At 31.9% G+C, this 23,127-nt stretch overlaps 1 protein-coding gene across 1 annotated transcript in view; it reads left to right on the top strand.

Moving 5' to 3' along the window:
- LOC126879887 (FAST kinase domain-containing protein 4) overlaps positions 1 to 23,127 on the top strand; it is a 31,590-nt gene that overhangs the window by 3,978 nt on the left and 4,485 nt on the right. Inside the window, exons 4-7 of the mRNA XM_050643229.1 lie at positions 5,979 to 6,109; positions 7,615 to 7,759; positions 17,654 to 17,893; positions 21,402 to 21,477. Of these exons, the coding sequence (XP_050499186.1) occupies positions 5,979 to 6,109; positions 7,615 to 7,759; positions 17,654 to 17,893; positions 21,402 to 21,477 (592 nt within the window). The remainder of the gene's footprint in view (positions 1 to 5,978; positions 6,110 to 7,614; positions 7,760 to 17,653; positions 17,894 to 21,401; positions 21,478 to 23,127) is intronic.

Raw genomic sequence — 23,127 nt, 5'->3', positions numbered from 1 at the left:
CTCTACTCTCGAAATGTCTGTGGTTTCGTCTGCAAGGACAGAAAAGAATTTAGCTTGGTTTACTCTTTTCAAAATTGATTCTTGCATTTGATTACCGATCAATTCTAACAATTCATTTTGCACTGTAGGACTGTAATACATGGCATTTCCTACTGAAGACTCAATGTGTTCTGCAAGTACAGCGTCTCCATGAGCAGCTCGATATCTCAATAAAGCTCTGAAATTTCCATCATTTGAATTAGGTTCTTCAATCATAATGCAGCCAGAATCTCTGTGTCCACGGAATGACAATTCTTGTCGTCCAAGAAAAACTGCATTTTCTACCATACATTTTAAAACTAACCTGTTTTTTTCAATGTCTTTCTTATCCTTAATAATCATCTGTTCGCTCATTTTCCTGTCAAAGATTTTAAAAAATTCGTCTCTTGATGTGCACGAATTGGCATGGTACTTGCTTTTTTTGTGCTTTTCAAAAACCTCAATAGCATCTTTCCAGTTTCTAAAAGGTTTTGTTACCAAGCTCTGTGGCTGTTCGTGTGAACCTTTTCCAACGGCAGGAGAAAAAATTACACAAGCCTTACAAAATGCGCCATTCAGTTTGCCTGAATACGCTAACCAAGGGTACCTCTGTATCCATTTATTTTGAAATGAACGCTTCTTGACCCCTATGTGTTGAATATAGCCTCTGAATGTGTTAGAAGGCTCCCATGTTCTTCTTAGTACCGTTTCTTTGTCTATGTCAGAAAGAGACGTATTATTCATACCAACAAAGTGCCCATTATCATTTTTCGGATACAACTCATCATTTTGTAGTGTTGAAATTGTTGGAAGGTTCTAAAAAGAAAAAAAAAATTAGGGCCTAAGCCTAAAAAAAGTAAAGGTACCGTAGAGGATAGACGTCCAGTTACCGTACATGCGTTGGGTGACAGGCAGTGTCGTCATGCCATGTGTTTCACTTCACGGCTTGGTCCGAATTACATCGTTCATCATTCGCGGCGCCGTGGTCCAGGCAGTAAGGCGAGCGCTTAGAAAATATAAGGTCCCGGGATCGAATCCCACTCTGACCTGATTTTTGTTTAACATACATAAGGGTCCAGGGCCTGATGGAATCCCACCCAAGTTACTGAAATACTGTAGTTTTAATCTTGCTCGTCCCTTATTCTTTATTTTTCAAAAATCATTACAAACGAGTGAATTCCCTCCCGTTTGGAAAGTTAGTTTTATATCACCGATATTCAAGAATGGAGATAGAAGCGGGGTACAGAGCTACAGACCTATTAGTATCCTTAATACTATACCTAAACTATTCGAGAGTTTAATATGTGACAAAATTAAGCCTACTATACAAAATGTAATCATTGAACAACAGTATGGTTTTGTTATGGGGAGATCAACTGAAATGAACTTGTTAAATTATACCTCCTTCTTAAATGAAGCATTGGAAAGTAAACAACAGGTAGATGCGATTTATACAGATTTTTCCAAGGCATTCGATAGAGTCAACCATACGTTATTGTTACATAAGATCGAACAGTTGGGTTTCTCTGATCCTCTGCTTAGTTGGATTCGAAATTATCTATTAGATAGAAGGCAGATAGTTCGTATTAAGAATTATTTCTCTAATGAAATTATAGTTACATCGGGTGTACCTCAAGGCTCCCACTTAGGACCTATCCTTTTTAATTTATTTATAAATGACATAAATAATAATAATAAATAACTTCAATTTTGCTCAATTTCTTCTATTTGCTGATGACCTTAAATTATTTCACATAATTACCTCTGATTTGGATCACTACAATTTGCAATCAGATCTTAATGGTCTTGTGGAACGGTGCTCACTTAATGGTATGGACTTAAATGCAAACAAATGCCATGCTATAACTTTTACTCGACTAAGACACTTTGAGAATAATTCTTACTTTATACGGGACACTAGGTTACAATTAGTTGACTCAGTTATAGATCTGGGTGTTATTCTTGATACTAACTTAAATTTCAACCTACACATTAATAGCATGGTTTCTAAGTCATTAAAGATGCTTGGCTTTGTTAAAAGATGCAGCTATGACTTTACGACTGGTCGTTCTTTAAAATTTCTTTATTGTTCTTTGGTTAGACCACATTTAGATTATGCATCATGTGTTTGGTCACCTCAATATAACTGTCATATTAATAAAATCGAACAAGTTCAGCGTAAATTCTTACGTTATTATGCTTATAAGATGCATCTCACTGGTCAAAGTTATGAGTCTTTACTGCAAATTATTCGACTTGACTCATTACAGAGTCGTCGTCAACATAAAGATCTTTGCTTCTTATATAACTTAATTCATGGTCATAAATTCTGTATCCCACTTTTAAATAAAATTGGTCTACATGTACCTTCAAGAACCACCCGTTCTGTGACCACCTTCCACGAGGTCATTAACCGCACAAATTATAGTTCAAGTTCCTATCTCTCTAAAACTCTTAAATTAGCAAACACATTATCTCCGCAAATTGATTTCTTTGTGAACGACTTTACTGCGTTTTCCACACAATTATATTTATACTTAACTTAATGTTCTAATTTCAAGACTGATTTGTCAACTACTGTTATTGTCTTTGTTCTAGGATAAGTTGTATTTGTCAATTTCAAAATGTTCTAGCTCTCAATTGTTGAATGAGAGCAAGTAAGTTTATTCTTTATTATTGTTTGTTATGTATTTACCAATTTTGTATCTACTAGATCTTATTTTTCTAATTTGTGTGACATTTTAATTGTAAAAAATTTTAATTGTATCATGTACTAATGGACTTCGGTCCGTAAATGAATAATAAATAAATAAATAAATAAAATTTTATAAATTTCGGGGGGGGGGGGGCCGGCCCCCTTGGGCCCCTTCCCTGGCTACGCCACTGCGTAGCGACTGACGCAGCGACTGAAAGAAGTTTCAGTACTTACAGTCCCTGGCCATATTATTATGACCACCTATGAATTTTTACAAAAATCAACTATTCCACTAGGTACGTTTTGTTTAAAATATGATTTTTAAATTTAATTTTGTTATGCAATGTTAATGTTATGCATTAACTATAATATATTTAATAATAAACAGCAATAAAATATTTGAAAATATTACATATTTATATTTTTTTAATATTTTGTTCAACTTCTGACCTTAATCAGATGGAAAATATTTGGGAGCTTTTAAAACGTGAAATTTCCGATGAAACGGTCACTAACGAAATTGTTTTGATTAAAGGACTAATATATCGTTGAAATCACAATGACAAATTGAAGCAAAAAAAATTTAACTGCATTCAAAGTATGCCAAGACGGGTACTAGCGGTAATCAAAGTTAGAGGGGGCTCAGCAAAATATTGAAAAAATAAAAATGTGTGATATGTTTAAATGTTTTATTGGTGTTTATTATTAAGTATAATACATTTAATAATAAACAGCAATGAACCATTTGAAAATATCACATATTTGTATTTTTTTAATATTTTGCTGAGCCCCCTCTAACTTTGATTACCACTAGCACCCGTCTTGTCATATTTTAAATACAGTTAAATTTTTTTGGTTCAATTTGTCATTGTGATTTCAACGATATATTAGTTCTTTAATCAAAACAATTTCGATAGTGACCTTTTCATCGGAAATTTCACGTTTTAAAAGCTCCCAAATATTTTCCATCTGATTAAGGTCAGAAGTTGAACAAAATATTAAAAAAATATAAATATGTAATATTTTCAAATATTTTATTGCTGTTTATTATTAAATATATTATAGTTAATAAATAACATTAACATTGCATAACAAAATTAAATTTAAAAATCATATTTTTAAACAAAACGTACTTAGTGGCATAGTTGATTTTTGTAAAAATTCATAGGTGGTCATAATAATATGGCCAGGGACTGTATGGTTTTTTTATCCACTCCTCTAAAAGAAACCGGCTCAATGCTGAACGGGCTCGTAAGGTAACTTTTATTGCTCACCATTTAAAATTGTTAGACGTAGACCAAGCTGAGCTGGCTACTCGTGAAAGACAAAATCCCACAACTTTTCATTACTACATTGAAATTCAGAATGTAGGTGACTAGGATGAGCTAATGATAGAAATAGATTCTGAATCTGAGGCCTCATCTTTTATCATACCACATTGATTATTTGCTGTTAAGAAGAAAATTTAATTTTTTATCAAAGAAATGTTGTGTTTTCTGTTGTTTTTGTATTTTTTTATATACAAATAACACTGTTGTTTCGTCTCATAATTTTGTATATAAGATCATGATTGTTAATACCCCATTTTCCATCTTCAACAATATTCTTAAGCGCGTCATGGGGTTCATTCTCAGAAAATTCTCCATATCGAGAATATTCTGCGATTTTTCATTCTCGAGAATTTTCCAACACTAAATATGCATCTGCAACAAAGATACTTCAATACTTTTTGTGTCAGTTTTTTATTAAATAAATATTAGATATTTATTTACTTAGGTCCCTATTTATTTATTTATAACGTTCAACAGGCCTTGAAGGCCCAGTGCAGAAAAGTTTTATTTTCCATACATTTCTCCATACATAACCACCCGTTCTGTGACCACCTTCCACGAGGTCATTAACCGCACAAATTATAGTTCAAGTTCCTATCTCTCTAAAACTCTTAAATTAGCAAACACATTATCTCCGCAAATTGATTTCTTTGTGAACGACTTTACTGCGTTTTCCACACAATTACATTTATACTTAACTTAATGTTCTAATTTCAAGACTGATTTGTCAACTACTGTTATTGTCTTTGTTCTAGGATAAGTTGTATTTGTCAATTTCAAAATGTTCTAGCTCTCAATTGTTGAATGAGAGCAAGTAAGTTTATTCTTTATTATTGTTTGTTATGTATTTACCAATTTTGTATCTACTAGATCTTATTTTTCTAATTTGTGTGACATTTTAATTGTAAAAATTTTAATTGTATCATGTACTAATGGACTTCGGTCCGTAAATAAATAATAAATAATAAATAAATTTCTTAACCACTTCCTTTCATTGATTTCTGTCTGGTGCTTTTTCTTTCCAATTCTCAATATTAGTTTTTTCTAAGTCTTCATATCCTTCAGTCCTTTCAAGATACGCCATCTCTTTCTTAGTCTACCTTTCTTCTATTTTGTATAGGCTTTCGTGATAATGCCATTTTCGGCATTCTTTCCTTTCCTATTCTTTCAATGTGTCATACATATCGTATTCTCTCTGCTTTGATTATCAGTAGTAATTGCACAAGAGCTCTAAAATTATTGAATTTTTCCCGAGTGACACTTTGACAGTTTTAATTTCACGAGCCGAAGGCGAATGAAATTATGTCAAAGTGTCACGAGGGCAAAAATTCTATATTAATTTTAGAGTTCGAGTGCAATTTGTTGTGATTATTTCATGAATAAAACTGTTCAAAACCAAAATTTTATTGTAATTTATATATGTAAGTACCAATTAGTGAAATTAAACACACAGTTGTTATAAATATGTATTTGACGGTTGAAAGTCATCACTTTTATAATTTTTAAAACATTTGTCATTAATGTCACTGAATGTATTTTTTCGTAGCAACGAAGGGCATCTGACGTAATATGCTTAACGACGGGAGATTATAAAAAATTATCACCTTAATTTGCATGTCTGTAGCTTTCTATTGGTCAGAATCTCCTATGAATGAAATAATCATTGTTATTTTTGGGTCGTTATATTATAGCTCTGTACTATAGTTAGAATAAATTATAGTTCATTCACTATACGAACTATATTATAGTTCATAAAGTTCTTTATTATTTCTTCTTCTCCATTGGGCAGATACTTTCACACCTGCATATATTGCCTTTTGTATTTTCCTCTCCTCTCTTTCTAAGAGGTCTAATTCTGATCTTTCAGCATATTCAACCATATCATACACCAAATACTTATTTGGTAACAAGTATTTTTTTTTTGTATTTTGTAGCGTTGTTGGATATTCTTAGTGAATGGATACTTGGTAATCAATCAATTTGTAGACCTCAAGATGTCTTTAGCTTATTAATGACGTTAGCTGTTGTAAACTACAAACCAAACAATTCAGAAAATTTATTTAAGGTACGTTTTATATTTATTTATTGTTTTATCAAAAATTTGAACTCGTATACAGTGTCAGAAACCACAGAAGTGAGATTTAATGCTATTTTTCCAATGAAACAAGAAGTGTTCTTTTTGTTGTTTACCAAAGAAACCAATACAACCACAGATATCTTTCTGTAGATACGAAGAGATCAGCAGACTTTGTGAGCAGTATTTGGGTATTCGAGCATTATGAAAATTTTGGTTAAGTTTTTTTAGAATCCCATGTTTTTTACAAATAAAAGACAGATAGAATAGAATAGAAATATGCTTTATTGTCATGAAAAATTTAACAATTTTATGGACAAAGCTTACAAGAATCATAAATAAGAACAATAACAAATAACAAATACAATTTACTAAAATGATATAAATCGTCAATATACATAAAATATAATGAAGTGAAACAAAAAACAGTAACAATCTATTGCAAAATTTAAAAAAAAATTGCAAATTGCATAATCTACCTTAAGAAATTTAATAAGTTAAGTTAAGCTGCTGCATATGACACTCAAACTTGGGGAAAGCTGTTGAAGATTTAAGTTGTAGAGGAAGATGGTTGTAAAGTTTTTTTTGCAGAATATAATATAGATTTCTTTACTAACTCACTGGACGGTATCGGTAAATAGATGTCAAAGGTAGAATTTCTGGTGGAATAGTCATGTCTAGGTCTTGCTGGAAAGACATGTAGATGTTTACGAATTAAGCAAACAGTTTCTAAAATATATAAAGAAGGTAGTGTTAGAATCCTGTGATCTTTGAAGTAGCTTCTGCAATGTGTTGTTCTGCTGAGGCCAAACAGATATCGTATTGCTCTTTTTTGTAATTTAAAAATAACATCGGATTGGGCAGCCATACCAGAACCCCAAAAAGGGAGACCATATCGAAGATGGGACTCGAACAAAGAAAAATATGTTATTTTGGAAGAGGCTAAATTAATTTCCTTCGAAACAGATTTTATTGCAAAGCAAGCTGAGGATAGCTTCTTGCTTAACACATCAATATGAAGGGACCATTTAAGGTTGCTATCTAAAAAAATACCAAGAAACTTTACAGAATCAACGATACTGATCTGGTTGTTATGAAGAGGTAAGGGTTGAAGAGCTCCTTTATAGGATAATGCTACTGTTTTATCTACGTCAAAAGAGAGTAAATTTGAATAGGACCAGGATTTTATTGTGAGTAGATCAGAAGTTATAGTAGCATGAAGAGTTACGATATTTGAGTTGCTCCAAGTGATACTGGTATCATCAGCAAAAAGAAAAACCTTTCCCTCGATTTTTAAGCTAGTGATGTCATGTCATGATATGGAGCAGTTATTTAGCATAAGTACTTTCGTTCTTAGAGCATCTTCAGGGGGCAAGAAGGGTAATAGAGTTTTATTGAAGCTTAAATATTTTCAATTAGCACTGGGCAAATATTTAAAATATTGTAATGGAATTTTTATATTACGTAAATTATATAAAGTCTTAACAAAATTACAGGTTCTGTTACCACAGTTGACATTGTCTGAGGCAGGGAAACCACAAGTTTGGTTAGATATTGTCTGGTCATTAACTCTACTAAATAAAGCCAACAGCAGTCATGTGTCCAGTGTTTTAGATAAGTCGTTTTTAGATCAATTAGAAGGTAAGTTTACTCGTTAAAATGATATATAAACATCTGTGACAATGTCCATTAAATCTGTTATTACAAGAGTAAAAAAGTAATTAACAAAAATGGAAGGTAATCGTTCTTCTTTTTCTTTGAGTACCTTGCCCAAATTTTAGTCGTGGGTAACTTTCATGACAATTTGCTGATATTGTTCTCGATCTTGCGCGGCATGTACCAATTCATCTGCTGATAATCCAGTGTGTAGGTGAAAGGCTTGAGGAACCATGAATATGTCTTCCTACCAATTCCCCGTTTTCCCTTAATTTTTCAGTTGAGTATTAACTGCAGAATGCACTATTAGACCAGTAAGGATCTGTTTTTAGGTGGATGTGAGAGGTGGCATTCAGATTTTTGCGGATAAAGTTAGGTGATAACTTCGTTAATAATAATTAATTTATGCTCCTCAAATATGGCCGGAACATTAATAAAATAAATAAAATATTTAAAAATTTCAAAGAATTTCGTTTTTTTTTTCTACTTTTTTTGCTTATAACTTTAAAACGATTCATTTTGGAACAAAGTCGTATAGGAATAAAACAAAGATAATTAAATTTTCTATCAGATGCGATTGGTTAAAAATGTCTTAATTTGTCACCCTTGCTGCAGAATAGCAATAAATATAAAATAAGGGTGCAAAACAAGTCTGTCCTTATTCAATGATTTTCCATCACTTAGATTACACTTGGAACCTTCCTAATTCGCTTAGAAAATTTTTGTAATGTGCTAAAACCGTACACCAAATTTAATTAAAATTGACTTACTAGATTTTGAATAATAATTTTGCAATCTAAACTTTTTTAACAAATTAAAATTTTTTAAAATCTTGCACAACAAAAACTAGAACATACAAAGATTTGTCAATTTTTTACATATAAAGAAGCATTCCACCTATCTAATACACTTTACAGAATTGAAATCGGATTATTTAAGCAGCCTCAGCAATATTTTAAAGTTATAAACAATTTTTTGGCTTATAAACAAATTAGTGCTGTGGCCAGGAGGGTGTGCTACGGGTTCCTTTATTTAGATGGGCTTACCCAAGATTTTTATGTATTTTTTGACCCGTAGAACACGATTTTTTTGGATAACAGTTGATCCGGATGTCGATAAGATTGTTATAAACAAAGAACTTGAGGAATTACATAACATCGATTTTTCGCAAAATAATATATTTTTTTGTATTTCTTGGGTAAATTCTAAGCAAAAAATGTTCTTACAAGTTTTTTCGTAGCATGCATAGTTTTCGAGATAAACGCAGTGAAACTTTCAAAAAATCGAAAAATTGCAATTTTTGAACGCGAATAACTTTTGATTAAAAAATAAATTAGCAATTCTGCTGACAGCATTTGAAAGTTTAAGTCAAATTATACCGGTTTTAACTATTTGCATTGCTAAATTTTTTTTTTTTTTTTTTATTAAACAAAGCTATTTGTTTATAAGCCAAAAAATTGTTTATAAGTTTAAAACATTGCTGAGGCCCCTTAAATAATCCGATTTTAATTCTGTAAAGTGTATTAGACAGGTAGAGCATCTCTATATATGTAAACAAATTAGCCAACTTCTAAATGGTCTACTTTTTGTTCAGAAAGATTTTAAAAAATTTGAACTTTTTTAAAAACATTTAGATTGCAAATTTATTATGCAAAATCTATTAGGTCAATTTTAATGAAATTTGGTACACGGTTTAAGTATGTTACAAAGAATTTCCTAAGCGAATTACTAAGGTTCTAAGTGCCACCAAAGTGGTTAAGAAACATTGAATAGCAGGCGTATTTTGCCCCCTTATTTTGTATTTATTGCTATATTGCAGAAAAGGTAATACATTAAGACATTTTTGACCAGTCGTATATCATACAAAATTCAATTATTTTTTATTTTATTTCTCTACGACTTTGTTCCAAAACGAATCGTTTTAAAGTTATAAGCAAAGAAAGCAGAAAAAATCGACATTTTTCGAAATTTTTAAATATTTTAATTTTTTTATTAATGTTCCGGGTATATTTGAGAAGGAGCATAAGTCAATTATTATTACTGAAGGTGTCACCTAACTTTATCTGCAAAAATCCGAATGCCACCTCTCACATCCAAAGATAGACGTTTTTCACAGATCCTTACTGGACTATATCTGCTACCTCTTATTATATACTCCAGATATTCCAGTTTTCTCTTTTTTATCATTTTCGTCAAGTCACCTTCGTATTGACCTATTCTGCTCAACACTTCTATGAAATTTGTTGAACCAATGATATTTTAAGCATTCTACGATATGACCACATCTTTAAGGCTTCTAATTTGCTCATTATATTAACCTTCATCATCTAGGTTTCACATCCATATACTAATACAGGTTACACATGACATTTTGAGAACTTCATTGTTAGTTGTAAGTTCATCTGAGAATTGCACAGTATAGATTTAATTTTCATAAATGCTCTCCTTGCAAGTTCTATACGAGTTTTAATTTCTTCATCCGGATTTAGTGTTTCGTTTATCCAACATCCTAGGTATTTCAACAGTGCAATGACAAAAGCATTATTTTCTAACATAGTTAAAACATGTTATTTAAACTCACATTTACCGCCAAATATGTTTGATATACTTATTAGAGAAAAATGGTTAAATTTTCAGTACATATTTACCGATGGGTCAAAAGACGCAAATGGAACGGGCTGTGCAGTATTCCACGAAAATAAAAATTACCATCATCAATATAGCCTACCTATTGAATGCTCAATATACACAGTAGAAATGATAGCAGTAATGTTTGCTGTTCAGTATGTACTACTGAATCCAACTAGCAATTATGTTATATTTACTGACAGTAAAAGCGTGGTGGACAGATTGAGTAACATTCAAACAGTCCAAACACATAAACCACATTGAATTGAATATTCTTAAAATTCTGTTTGAAATTATACAATTAGGAGTAAATGTAACAATTGCTTGGATTAAGGGTCATTCGGGAATAAAAGGCAATGAAATAGTTGACAATTTTGCTAAATCAGCTTATGTGATCGGAGAAAAAATAAACAAAAATTTAATTCCAGCTTCAGATATTGATACTTTTAGCAGACAAAAACTTAAAAATAATTGGCAATTGCATTACAGAGAATGTAATACTGGCTCAAATTTGGCTCATTATAACCCACCCTAGGATATTCTCAAAAAGATGGTTTTACACAGAATATAACAGACATTTTATAAAGACCATTAATCGGTTGAGAGCCAATCTTACGCCATCTTACATGCATAGAATCGGCTTGGCAGATACTCCCAATTGTACTTGTGGCAAAATCGAAGATCTAACACATGTCATATTAGAATGTCATTTAAACATAAATAACATAAACGACCTTTATAAGGAATCAAAAGATTTAAAATGTTTTTTCCCAATAAACCTAAATACTTTAATATTTACAAATGATATGGAAATTCTTCATCTCATTTATAAACATGTTAAATTATGTAAATACAAGTTGTAAACGTAATATGTAATAAATAGGCATAATTTGTTAATGTGGTTTGAAAAAATTAAAAAAAAAATAATATTTAAAAAAACACATAATAAAATAATAACAAAAAAAAATAATAAATAAAAAAAGAAAAAAAAAGGAACAAAAATAAAAAAGAATAGAAAAAAAAGAAGTAAAAAAAGTGTTTCGCACAAATTAAAATATATATTAAAAAAACACAGTAAAATAATTTAAAAAAAAAACAAAATAAAAAAAAGCTACACAATGTACCAATGTATCTATAAAAATAATATTGTAGAATGTACTTATGTTATAAGAAATTTATAACTATGAATCTGCAATCAATCAGAAACAAGTCTGGCTAATTGGCTCTGCCAAAGCCATTTTTCAAAAAAAAAGGTATTTCAAATTGTTAACTTTTGTAATCGGCTCATTGTTGTTAATTAGTTGCTAGGTACAACATCTTGTTTACTAACCACAAGTAACTTTGTCTTTGATGTATTTATGCAAAGTCTGTTATTGCAGCATTCTCTACTTAGTGGCTCGATCTATAAAGAACTAAGGACCTTCGATGCTTTAAGCCACGATCGCTGTGTCATCTACATATCTGATGCTCTTAATAGCTTCTCCCCTAATTCGAACTCCACATTTGCCCTTCCAAGTCTTCGTTAAATATTATTTCTGAGTACATGTTAAACAAAGTTGAGCATAACACACAACCCCATGATACAAAGAATACAGACGTTCAGTCGTACTCATTGTATCATGACACAACCCTGTCTAATACTAAGGTAATTGTAAGAATCACATTTTAAAATTAGTTACAAATATACAGGGTCTTCCATAACACTGTATCACATCAAAGATATGTTTTTTTAATGAAGCACCCTGTATTTTACCAAATTTAAATCCGCTTAAAATTCACTTCCTCGTTACAAAAATATGAACTTGTTTTGTACAAGGTATTATACAGGACATTTAAAAAGATTAAATACAAACATTTCAATGAATTAAAAAGTGATACATTCTGTTGTAGCCATCATAATCATCATCCAGCTTCTTCTCTTGTCCACTGCAGGACATAAACCTCCTCAGCACGTCTCTAGGAAGTTCGATCTTGTGCTAATTGCATCCATCTACCATCTATTCTTTTTATGTCGTCTGTCCAGCGTGTTGGTGGTCTGCATCTGCTTCTCTTGTCCATACGAGGTCTCCATTCTAACAGTCTTTTTGTCCACCTGTCAGCCTGCAGTGTCGCCATATGTCCGGCGAAACTCCACTTTAATCTGGTAATTTTTTCTATGATATATTGCACACCCATTCTTTGCCTTATTTCTAATTTTCTTACTCGATCCTCAAGTCTTATTTCTAAAATGGATCTCTCCATTTTTTGCTGTGCTATTCTAAGCTTTGACACCCTTGCTTTGGTTAATAAACCGGGAGATATTAACAGAAGTTCAACCACGATTTTCTAAGTCCTGCCCTTTGCAATAAAGGAAGGTTAGAGAAGGTACTTACAATTTGTGGAAAAATCCACTGGTTTCCTGTGACATTTTCCTGTGAAAATAAGATTTTCCATGAAAAAAAAATTGGGAGTTACGATGAATTTTTAAGTCCTGCCATATCCATAGAATAACAGGATACTATCTGTTTTATGAAAAACATTTTTTGGGCAGGACGGTTGCAAAAGGACTAAGGGAGTATACAGATATACAAACATGTAATGAAAATAATGAAATTTTCATAATTTTCTAAGTCCTGCCAACTTAATATATTAATCATATTTATTTCAAAATGACCAAAAAAAAATGTTGGCATGACGTCACCTAATGTTTAACTTCACTTGTTTCTTGGAAAATTCTGTATAAAATTTTCACTCTGGTTCCGTGATTTTCTAAGTCATAAAATAAATTTTGTTATAAAATAAATAATTTCAGTAGACATTATTCAAAATGGCAGGATGTTTAGTTACACCTTTTTTACTATATATAGTTAAACAATGTGTAAGAAAATTCGTGGAAAATTACACGATTTTCTAAGTCATGCCATTTGGCACATATCTCAAGAAGGTTAATATAAATCTATTTTCAAAGAGGCAGGATGGTTGTATAGTTATTTCGTATAAAAAAAATTAAATTGTGTGTCTGTAAAATTATTTCAGGGTGTTATACAAACATATTCATATCACCACAATTTTCTGAGTCATGCCATGTCGAGTATGCTTAAAAAACACTAATATAAAACCGTTTAAAACTTGGCAGGATAACCGCAAAGATGAATAATACAAAAAATTAATTTGTATATCATTAAAACAATCGTATCCTATTAAATATTATTTTCTTGAATAATGTCTCGGAATTTTTACACACTTTTCAAATCTAATAGCAAACTGTAACATCTTTATTTTAAGTGATTAGATCATATTTTTATCTAAGTAAACGTAATAAAAGTAAATAAACAATTTTTACAATTTATTGGTTATAGTAGGAAATTTACCTACCCATTATATTATACAGGGTGTCCAGAAACTCTCATAACAAACGAAAACCGGAGATTCCTCAGATAATTTTAAGAAAATTTAACTCAATTCACCTAGTTCAAAAATGCTTCCGTGGAAAGCTAGAGCTCTTTAAAGATGGAGTCTTGTAATTAATCAACGTCATAATTCAACCCTGATCTATCCACTGCTGGATATAGGTCTCCCTCAGTGTTCTCCATGCATTTCTGTCCTGTGCTGTCTGCATCAAGTTTCTGTCGATCCGTTTGATGTCATCAGACCATCTGGTTGGCGGACGACCTCTACTTCGATATGCTTCGTCTAGAAGAAGCATATCGAAGTCTTGTAATTAGTTTCTTTAAAATAGCTCCAGAATACTTTTATTTGGAAAAACGAAAACTGGTACACTTATTGATCTTCCAGAGGTCAATTGTCAAATGTCAATTATCAATTGTCAATTTTTAGTACCGGTCATCATAGAGGTCCGTTTTGGGTACGGAAACGGATATTTTATCGAATACTTTTCTGTCTAACTTTTAAGCATTTCTGACACTGTATTATTAAATTCTGGGATAGTTTTGTACTAAAAGGTATTTTTGCTTTAACTCGGAAGAATACGCAGTTTTCTAGAAAAATCGATTTGAAAAATTTTTCGTTTTTTGGTTTTTTGAGTTTAAAAGAATTTAGAAAAATTCTATTTAAGAAAACGAAAACTGCTACGTTTATTTCTCTTCCAGAGATGAATCGATTTTATCAATTGTGAATTTCTAGTACTGGTCATAGGCATCCGTCTTGGGTAGATCAAGGGATATTTTATCTCATAACTTATTGGTCTTTAAATTTTTAGACATTTTTGAGAGTAGAGTATTAAATTATGAGGTATTCTAGTACTAAAAGTTACTCTTGCTTTGAGTCGGCAAATACACCGTTTTTTTATTTCTTTTAAATTTTTTTCAAATTCAGCAAACGAAAAATTTTAAAATGGATTTTTCCAGAAAACCGTGCATCCTACTGACTTAAAGCAGGAGTACTTTTTAGTACTAGAATACCTCACAATTTAATAATCTAGTGTCAAAAATACCTAAAAGGGAAAGACAAAAAAGATTCCTATGACTGGTACTGGTACTAGAGATTCGCAATTGATGGAATCGATTTATCTCTGGAAGAAAAAAAGGCGGACCAGTTTTTGTCTTTCGAAATGGAAGCGTTCTGGAGATATAAAAAACTAATTACAACGCGCCATCTTTAAAGAGCTTTAGCTCCCTTAGGCAGGCCGCACATCAAAGAAACATGAAACGTAAATCAAGTTTCATGGAAATAAAACACTGCTAAACAAATAGACGTCCCGCCATTTATGCGACTCTCCGAAAATAAAAATGTTTTATGAGCATGAATCACACTCGTTTCATTGGTAGGCGGACTTTAAGATTTGTTTAGCCGTGTTTAATTTTCATGAAACGTTGTTTTTTGTTATCAATATATTTTTGTTGAATAGCAATTTTATCCCGCCTTCTTACTTCCCACAATATACACACGCATGTAACAGGCGCTAAGTTGCCGCACTCAACTGGTTTTCCTGATATTGTAGGATTGTAGATATTGTCCTGATATTGTTTCCTATATTTAATAGCAAAATGTCCTAACACTAACAACACCAGAATAAATCGATTTTTAAATACAGCACCTATCTACTTGCAACTTTTTGCATTGTGTTCAGGATAACATCAGGAAACGGTGTACAATATAAAAATGGGTGGAAATTGCATTTTAGTGCATAACATGCATCCAAAAGTGCATAAACCTCTCAAAATCAGTGTATTAAGGGCAAAATTTTGTTATTTGAGAGGTTTATGGAGTTACGAATACGCAAGCAGAACCGACCTCCGAATCACCTAGTGCCCAGAGTTGCTGCTAAGGCACGTCATCTGGAGTTTCGTAGGATATCGGCAATAAATTAAAGCAAACACATTATTCGAGGGTTTTTGGGGATGGCCAAACACGAATATGACATTACAACCGACCCTCGGAGCACCTGGTGCCCAGGGTGACTGATCACGAATTTAGAGGGTTTTTGGAGGTCGATTCTGATGGCGTATTCATCTTCAGCAACCACAAAACTCCTCGAGTAATCTACTTGCATCACTTTAGTGTCTGAAAGCCTCGAAATTTAAGAATATGGCGTGTATATCAGTCACCCCGAGCACTAGGTAAAGATCTGTTCTAATGTGACATTATTGTTCAGAAACCCCAAAAACCACCTGAGTAATCTGTCTGTATCAATTTACTGCCGAAATTAGTATATAAATATGGTATAGAAAATGCTTAACAAATAAAAAGGTACCATAAAATATCATTTTCTTATAATACTAAAATACAGGGTGTCCTCTTCAGAAAATACTCATTCCGAGTTTCAACCAACCCCGTATACTAAAATTAAACATTTTGGTATACTATTAATAACTGACAATAGTAGACTATATTAAAAATCGTTTAAACATAAATTAATAGAAGTTTGGATATCAAATCACTAACAATATGTATAGGGTGTGAATGTTCCTACAAAATTAACAAAAAAACGTAATTATATTTTAAACTACCTTGTATATTATTCCAAAACACTATATTTCATTAAAGAGAACATCGAGTAGAATTCAAAAATGTAAATATATACAGGGTATTCCATTTAAAAAAACAAAAATTTGTGTCACCCTGTCAAAACGGGTAGCCCTGTATATTAGAAAATACTGTTAAATCATAGTCCTATCTGTGGCCCATGTTTTACCTAAATAACTTTTTTCGTATATCTTACGACAAATGAGTAATTGGACTTTGTCACACTAATGCCCCACCCTGTATACAAAATAACCATAAAACCATCCTGCCTCTTTGTAAATAGACTTATATTAAGATTCTTGAAACATGTGCAAAATGGCATGACTCAGAAAATCGTTGACTTTTTCACGAATTTTCTTACAAATCTAGGACTCCTGCCGTCTTACAAGAACCATTTAACCTTCCTGCCGAGTACCGAAAAGGTATTGATTGTATTTAAGTATTATAACTTTTTAAAGGCAGGACTAAGAAAATCACGGAATCAGGGTAAACATTTTCCGCAGAATTTTCCAAGGGACAAGTGTACTTAAACATTAGGAGACGTCATGCCAATATTTTTTGAGCATTTTGAAATAAATATGTTTAGTTTATTTAGTTGGCAGGACCTAGAAAATCATGAAAATTTCATTATTTTCCTTACTTGTTTGTATACATATATACTCCGTTACCCCGTTTGCAACCCTCCTGTCCAAAAAATTTTCTTTATAAAATCGATAGTATCCTGTCTATCTACGGATATGGCAGGACGTAGAAATTCATCGCAAAACCCTATTTTTATTTTTTGGGAAAATCTCATTTTTACAGGAAAATGTCACAGGAAATTTGTGGATATTTCCACAGATTGTAAGTACATCGTCTACCCTTCCAGTATTGCAAAAGGCAGGACTTAGAAAATCGTGGCTGAACTTCTGTATAATATCTCCCAGTCTATAATGTTAGTGTTTCAGCTCCATACGTAATGACTGCAAAAACACATTGATTGTATACTTTCCCATTAAGGTTTAAAGGAATTTCACTGGTGAATATGTCTTTCAATCTACCATATACTGTCCAGCCTAGACCAATCCCTCTATCTATCTCTTGGGTCTGATTGTCTCTAGAAATTTTGATGTCTTGTCCGAGATAACTTATTTCTTCTATGATATTGTCTTCGAGTGTTATTGATCCTCCTAACACCAAGGTAGTCATCATTTTGGTTTTGTCTTTATTTATTTGCAAACCAAATAATTGTAGTTGTAGCCGTAGTTTTTAGACTATGTTAAAATTCTAAAATAGCTTATTTTACAGAGCCGTTGAGTTTTTCCACAAAATTGAAATTATTAAATATCGATGGTGCTGCACAGTATTTGTTAAATAATTACGACGGCCCGAGATTACCGTCAGATTCAGAAGTGAAGAAATTGGACGTGCCACAGGCAAAGGATAAAACAGAAATGGTGACGTCTATTCTGGATACTTTAAAAAATTTGATTCAGTCAGATCAACTTATTCGAACCAGGGTGAATACAGAATATGGGTTCTGCATTGGTAAGTATTCTGAAATTATATCTATCTAAATAGCCATCACACTTCTACCTTTGATCACATACCTACCATTTATTAAATTTCTTTCTATTCAACGTACTTCGAATCCATTTTGTCTACTTCTGATTTGATATTTTGTATCTTTGATTTACAATTTGTACTTATCAGATTAGATGTATCTGAGATGAAAATCTGAGATGAAAATGTATCTGAGAGATTGTATCTGAGATGAAAATAATAAAATACTAATTCACGAAAAGGATGTCAAAAAGAGATGGAGAAAGTACTTTGACAGTTTATTAAATGATGAATTTGACAGACAGCCTGTGGAGTTAACGGAGACATTAACAGCAATGGTCACCAAAATAACAAACGAGGAAGTGGCTCAAGCGCTTCAAAAAATGAAAAAAAAGGTAAAGCAGTCGGACCAGATGATATTCCTGGGGAAGTATGGAGAGCATTGGTAGAGACAGGAACAAGTTGGCTAGCAGGTTTATTTAATAGAATTATGGAAGTTGGACAAATGCCAGACGAATGGAGAAGCAGTATACTGGTACCTGTCTACAAAAACAAGGGAGGTATACAACAATGTACAAACTACAGAGATATAAGACTGCTTAGTCACACCATGAAAATGTGGGAGAGAGTAATTGATAGACGGATACGTGAAGAAACCGAAATATCCGATAATCAATATGGCTTTATGCAGGGCAGATCAACAACAGATGCAATTTTCATTATAAAGCAGTTAATGGAAAAATACAGGAGTAAAGAAACAAACGCTCATATGGTATTCATTGATCTTGAAAAAGCATATGATAGAGTTCCTCGAGAGATTCTGTGGTGGGCACTCGATAAGAAAAGAGTCCCTGGTGAATATGTAAAGATTGTGAGAGATATGTATGAGGAAGTAACGACTAGTATTAGGACAGGTGTGGGAGTGACTGATAAGTTTCGTGTGAAAGTAGGATTGCACCAGGGCTCGGTGCTTAGTCCGTATTTATTCTCATTAGTTTTGGACCAGATAACTACCAAACTACAGGGTAACACTCCATGGTGCTTAATGTATGCTAATGATGTGTTAGTAGGAAAGAGACTTAGAACAAAAACTGGAACATTGAAGACAAGCTCTGGAGTAAAAAGGTTTAAAACTTAGTAGGACAAAAACAGAGAATTTTTTAGTTACTACAAATAAAATGGTATCTTTGGATGGTGAAATCATTGTGAATAGCAATAGTTTTAACTACCTAGGATCGGTATTACAGAATAATGGGGAAATAGATGAAGGTGCATGTAGTAGAATTAGGGCTGGGCTGGATAGCTGCAACCAAGGGCATTAAATAGATATTTGTGCTTTAGTGAATCAGTTAATACAATTAATTGTAATAAAAATTTACCAGGTTGCGCGAAACCTCTGGTTTTCTTTGATTACGGCCAAACTATGGAGTATACAGGGTGTCCCGGAAAATAGTGCGTTCCTTTAAGGTATGGAGAGAATACACAATTTGGAACAAAAAAGTCCTATACCATTTTTTTCTAAAGTTAACCGTTTCCAAAAAAAAGTTAACATTGTTTTCCATATACCTGTATTTTAATGTTTGGAAATTTTAATAAACTGGCAACATCGTACGCACTACGGAATAATATAACAGATAATAAGAACTCGTTTGATTGTGATTTACAGTATTTAAAATAATCCAACCTAATAGTAGGTAATACTTATGTATTTACTATTTGTTTATTAAAATTATTTTCTTTTGAAATGTATTGAAATACCTATAGCATAATTTTAAACGAATTACACATCTTTTAACGTAAAAACACATCTTTTAACTGAACTAGTATTATGTATTTAGTAAGGTTTAAATGGGTTGAATGCTGAGTATTGCTGAGGGCTTTAACTGAATTACATAGTTTTAATAGTTTACAGTGGAGCTTAAATACACCAGATAATGTCTCAGTAATTTGTTTACTTGTGAACTGAAATAACTAAGTTCTACTTACTTGAAAATAATTATTATACCGAATAGATGTTTCAAGTAACCTTTCACAAACACCATTCATAGGTAATAACATAATAGGTAATACACTCACTATTCGAAAACATTTTCGGCATTGACACTAAACAGGATTCTTTAAAACCCTCTGTTTACTATCTCTATCTATCTTCTATCTATTTACATGGGACTGTCTATGCTTAAATTTGCGTACCGCACATAGTTGTCAGATTTAAATTTTCATACCAAAATGTATTTTAATTTTTTGGTCAAACGGTTGCATTTAGAAAAAAATGTTATAAGAGTTTTTTGTTCTACATGGTGCCTTCTACCTATACCTTTAAGGAACGCACTATTTTCCGGGACACCCTGTATAAAAAAATGTTATAACAAAGCTGATGTATATTAAAGACGTCTGTAATTTAAAATCATTTTCGATTATACAGGGTCAGTCAGAACAACGTAATGAACCAAAAATGTGTTTTTTTAATGGGACACGTATACAGTGATGAGTGCACTAAGAACCGGCAAAATGATGCAAAAGACGGAAAAAACAATATATTGTGAAATAAAAAGAGATGAAACTAGTAGAAGTAGAGAAATTATCAATAGAAACCCATAAATTTACATTATATTGATAGTTTCTCACCTTTATACGTATCGGAGAAGTTTGACAACTGCCACTGTGATTTTATAAAATTCTCCTGTGACCGTTTTACTCCGTTACGTCTAAAGGAGGAAAACTATCAATATAATGGAAGTTATAAGTTTCAATAGATAATTTCCCACCTCTACAAGTTTCATCTCTGTTTCCCGTTGAAATGTTTTCCGGTTTTTAAGCGCACTGATCACTGTATTGGCACTGACAATGGATAATAAATGTATTAAAGTCGATATTAGCAAGGTTTTTTCTTCCAAATGGATATTTTCATTGGAACAGGTATTTTACATTCGTCTTTATGCGAGACTCATTTTGTTAGATATCGATAACGTAAGTGCAGTTTCTACTCAATGTGAAAAAACAGGAATCAGGCAAAGATTGGCATTAAACTCAACCTAGTGTTTCATATTCGATCGATTTCGTATTAGCCATCTCAAAAGACTAGTAGTTTTCTTCTTCCTTAATTTTTATTAAGCGCAAGTACTAGATTTACCATAAATTTGTGATAGTTTTCAAAAAGATTATTAATCAATTAGCAAAATCATTTTTGTCGGTATCTTTTTTAATCACGCAAGGTCAAAGTACACCTCCACTATTATATACTTTGTAATTAAGTAATAAAAACACATTTATGAACTATTAGAGCATTTATTATCCATCATTTCTAAAAAATGGTCGATAGTTATGTAGTATAGTGTTTTCAAACTGTGCTTACATTTATTACATATCATTGTAACAACTGGAAAATACTTAGGTTAATGTTTCAATAACTGATTTCAAATTCTCTAGTTTGATCTGTAAAATTGTTCAATTGCGCTTTTTCTCATATAAATCAGTCATATTTATATTTCAGATGCAGAATGTGTATTAGACAAAAAATGCAGTCCTTTGCCCTTAGACCAAGCTAAAATAAATGAAGATGCTACAAGGTAAGTGTCCTTGTTAATTACAGAATACAGGGTGGGCCAAAGAAAACAGTCCACCTCGATATTTGGCAGTATTTATTAGATTTTAAGGAAATGACGAAACAGGTCGATTTTTATTCTAAGGGGGCCACATTTTTACGGTACATACATCTGTCATTTGTCAATCCCCTCCCTTGCACTTCTCCCGCCCCTTATTTTTAAATAGGGAAAAGGGGTCGTATGCTAGCTCATTTGAAAGGTTATTCAATTCTCTATTCAGTATTATTAACATTGACATAATTATTTGTACAGGGTGTCCAAGAAAAATTATTTTGAATTAAATTAATTGACACAAAAAGAAGAATGTATGTAATTTGTTAAACTCAAAATACATTCTACTGCTGACAGAAGACAGAAAAGAATGTTTATTTGATAAATAAATATTGTTTGTTGCTTAAATTCAATATTCAATTTACCAAGAGGCAGATGGGTGTCAGCTTGAACATTGAAATTAAGCGAAAAGCAATGTTTATTTATCAAAAAATATTTTCCCCTTTTATGACAGCAGTAGAATGTATTTTGAATTAAATAAATTACATAGATACATTCTTCTTTTTGTGTCAATTAATTTAATTAAAATATTTTTTCTTGGACACCCTGTATAAATAATTATGTTAATCTAAAACTAAAAAGGTGTAGTTCCCTGTTGGCTGTATACCATATAGTTAAAAAACTCTAACAAGAAGTAAAATGTTTATATTACTGCATAGAGAATTGAATAACCTTTCAAATGAGCTAGCACACGACCCCATTTCCTATTTAAAAATAATGGGTGAGGGATGTGGAAGGGAGGGGGTTGACAAAAGACAAATGTATGTACCGTAAAAATGTGTCCACCTTAGATCAAAAATCGACCTGTTTCTTCATTTACTTAAAATCTAATAAATACTGCCAAATATCGAGGTGGACTGTTTTCATTGGCCCACTCTGTATAGTTGAAAGTTTATTTTATAAAATGAAAATTACATTTGGAAATTATGTAGAAAACGCCAATATGTACAAAAACGAAACAAACTACTTAGTGAGTACAGTGTGTCCACGGATGGGGTGCCCAAGAGGAAAAACTTTTTTATTTTCAATTTTAGCGAAAAATGTCATTCTTAATAAAAAGTTTTGCTTGTTCTAAAACCCCATAATACGAAATCAAATTCAAGTTTTTCAAAACCTGTTAATTTTGTAGCCTATTCTATGTGTGTGTGTGTGAAAAAATGGCTTGGATGCGAGTCCGGTAGCCACAGATTTTTATTTTATTTTTACCTCAATTTATTAGTTTTGTTATATTTATACGTATTTCACTTAAATGATTATATTTGTTTCTTTCAAGTAGTTTATGGGTAATTTAAATATTTCCATTTTATGACAACTTAGTAGATATTCTATACTAATTGGAAAATGAACTTGTGTGTGTCGTAAATTGTAATATAATTGATTTATATATCTCTCGTTAATTTTGCATTCCAAGAAAATATGGTTTAAATCTCTAATCGAAACATTATCACAAAAACAGACTAATGAATTAATTATTCCTAATTTGTGCAGATGTGCCTCATATTTTCCGTGTCGAGTTTTTAATGTGACAATAGTAGAAATATCTTGCTTTGGCAGGTTATATTT

The sequence above is a fragment of the Diabrotica virgifera genome, chromosome 2, assembly GCF_917563875.1.
Source record: "Diabrotica virgifera virgifera chromosome 2, PGI_DIABVI_V3a".
Lineage (NCBI taxonomy): Eukaryota > Metazoa > Arthropoda > Insecta > Coleoptera > Chrysomelidae > Diabrotica > Diabrotica virgifera.
Note: the sequence above shows the minus strand (reverse complement) of the source record. Positions and strands in the feature narration are given on the sequence as shown.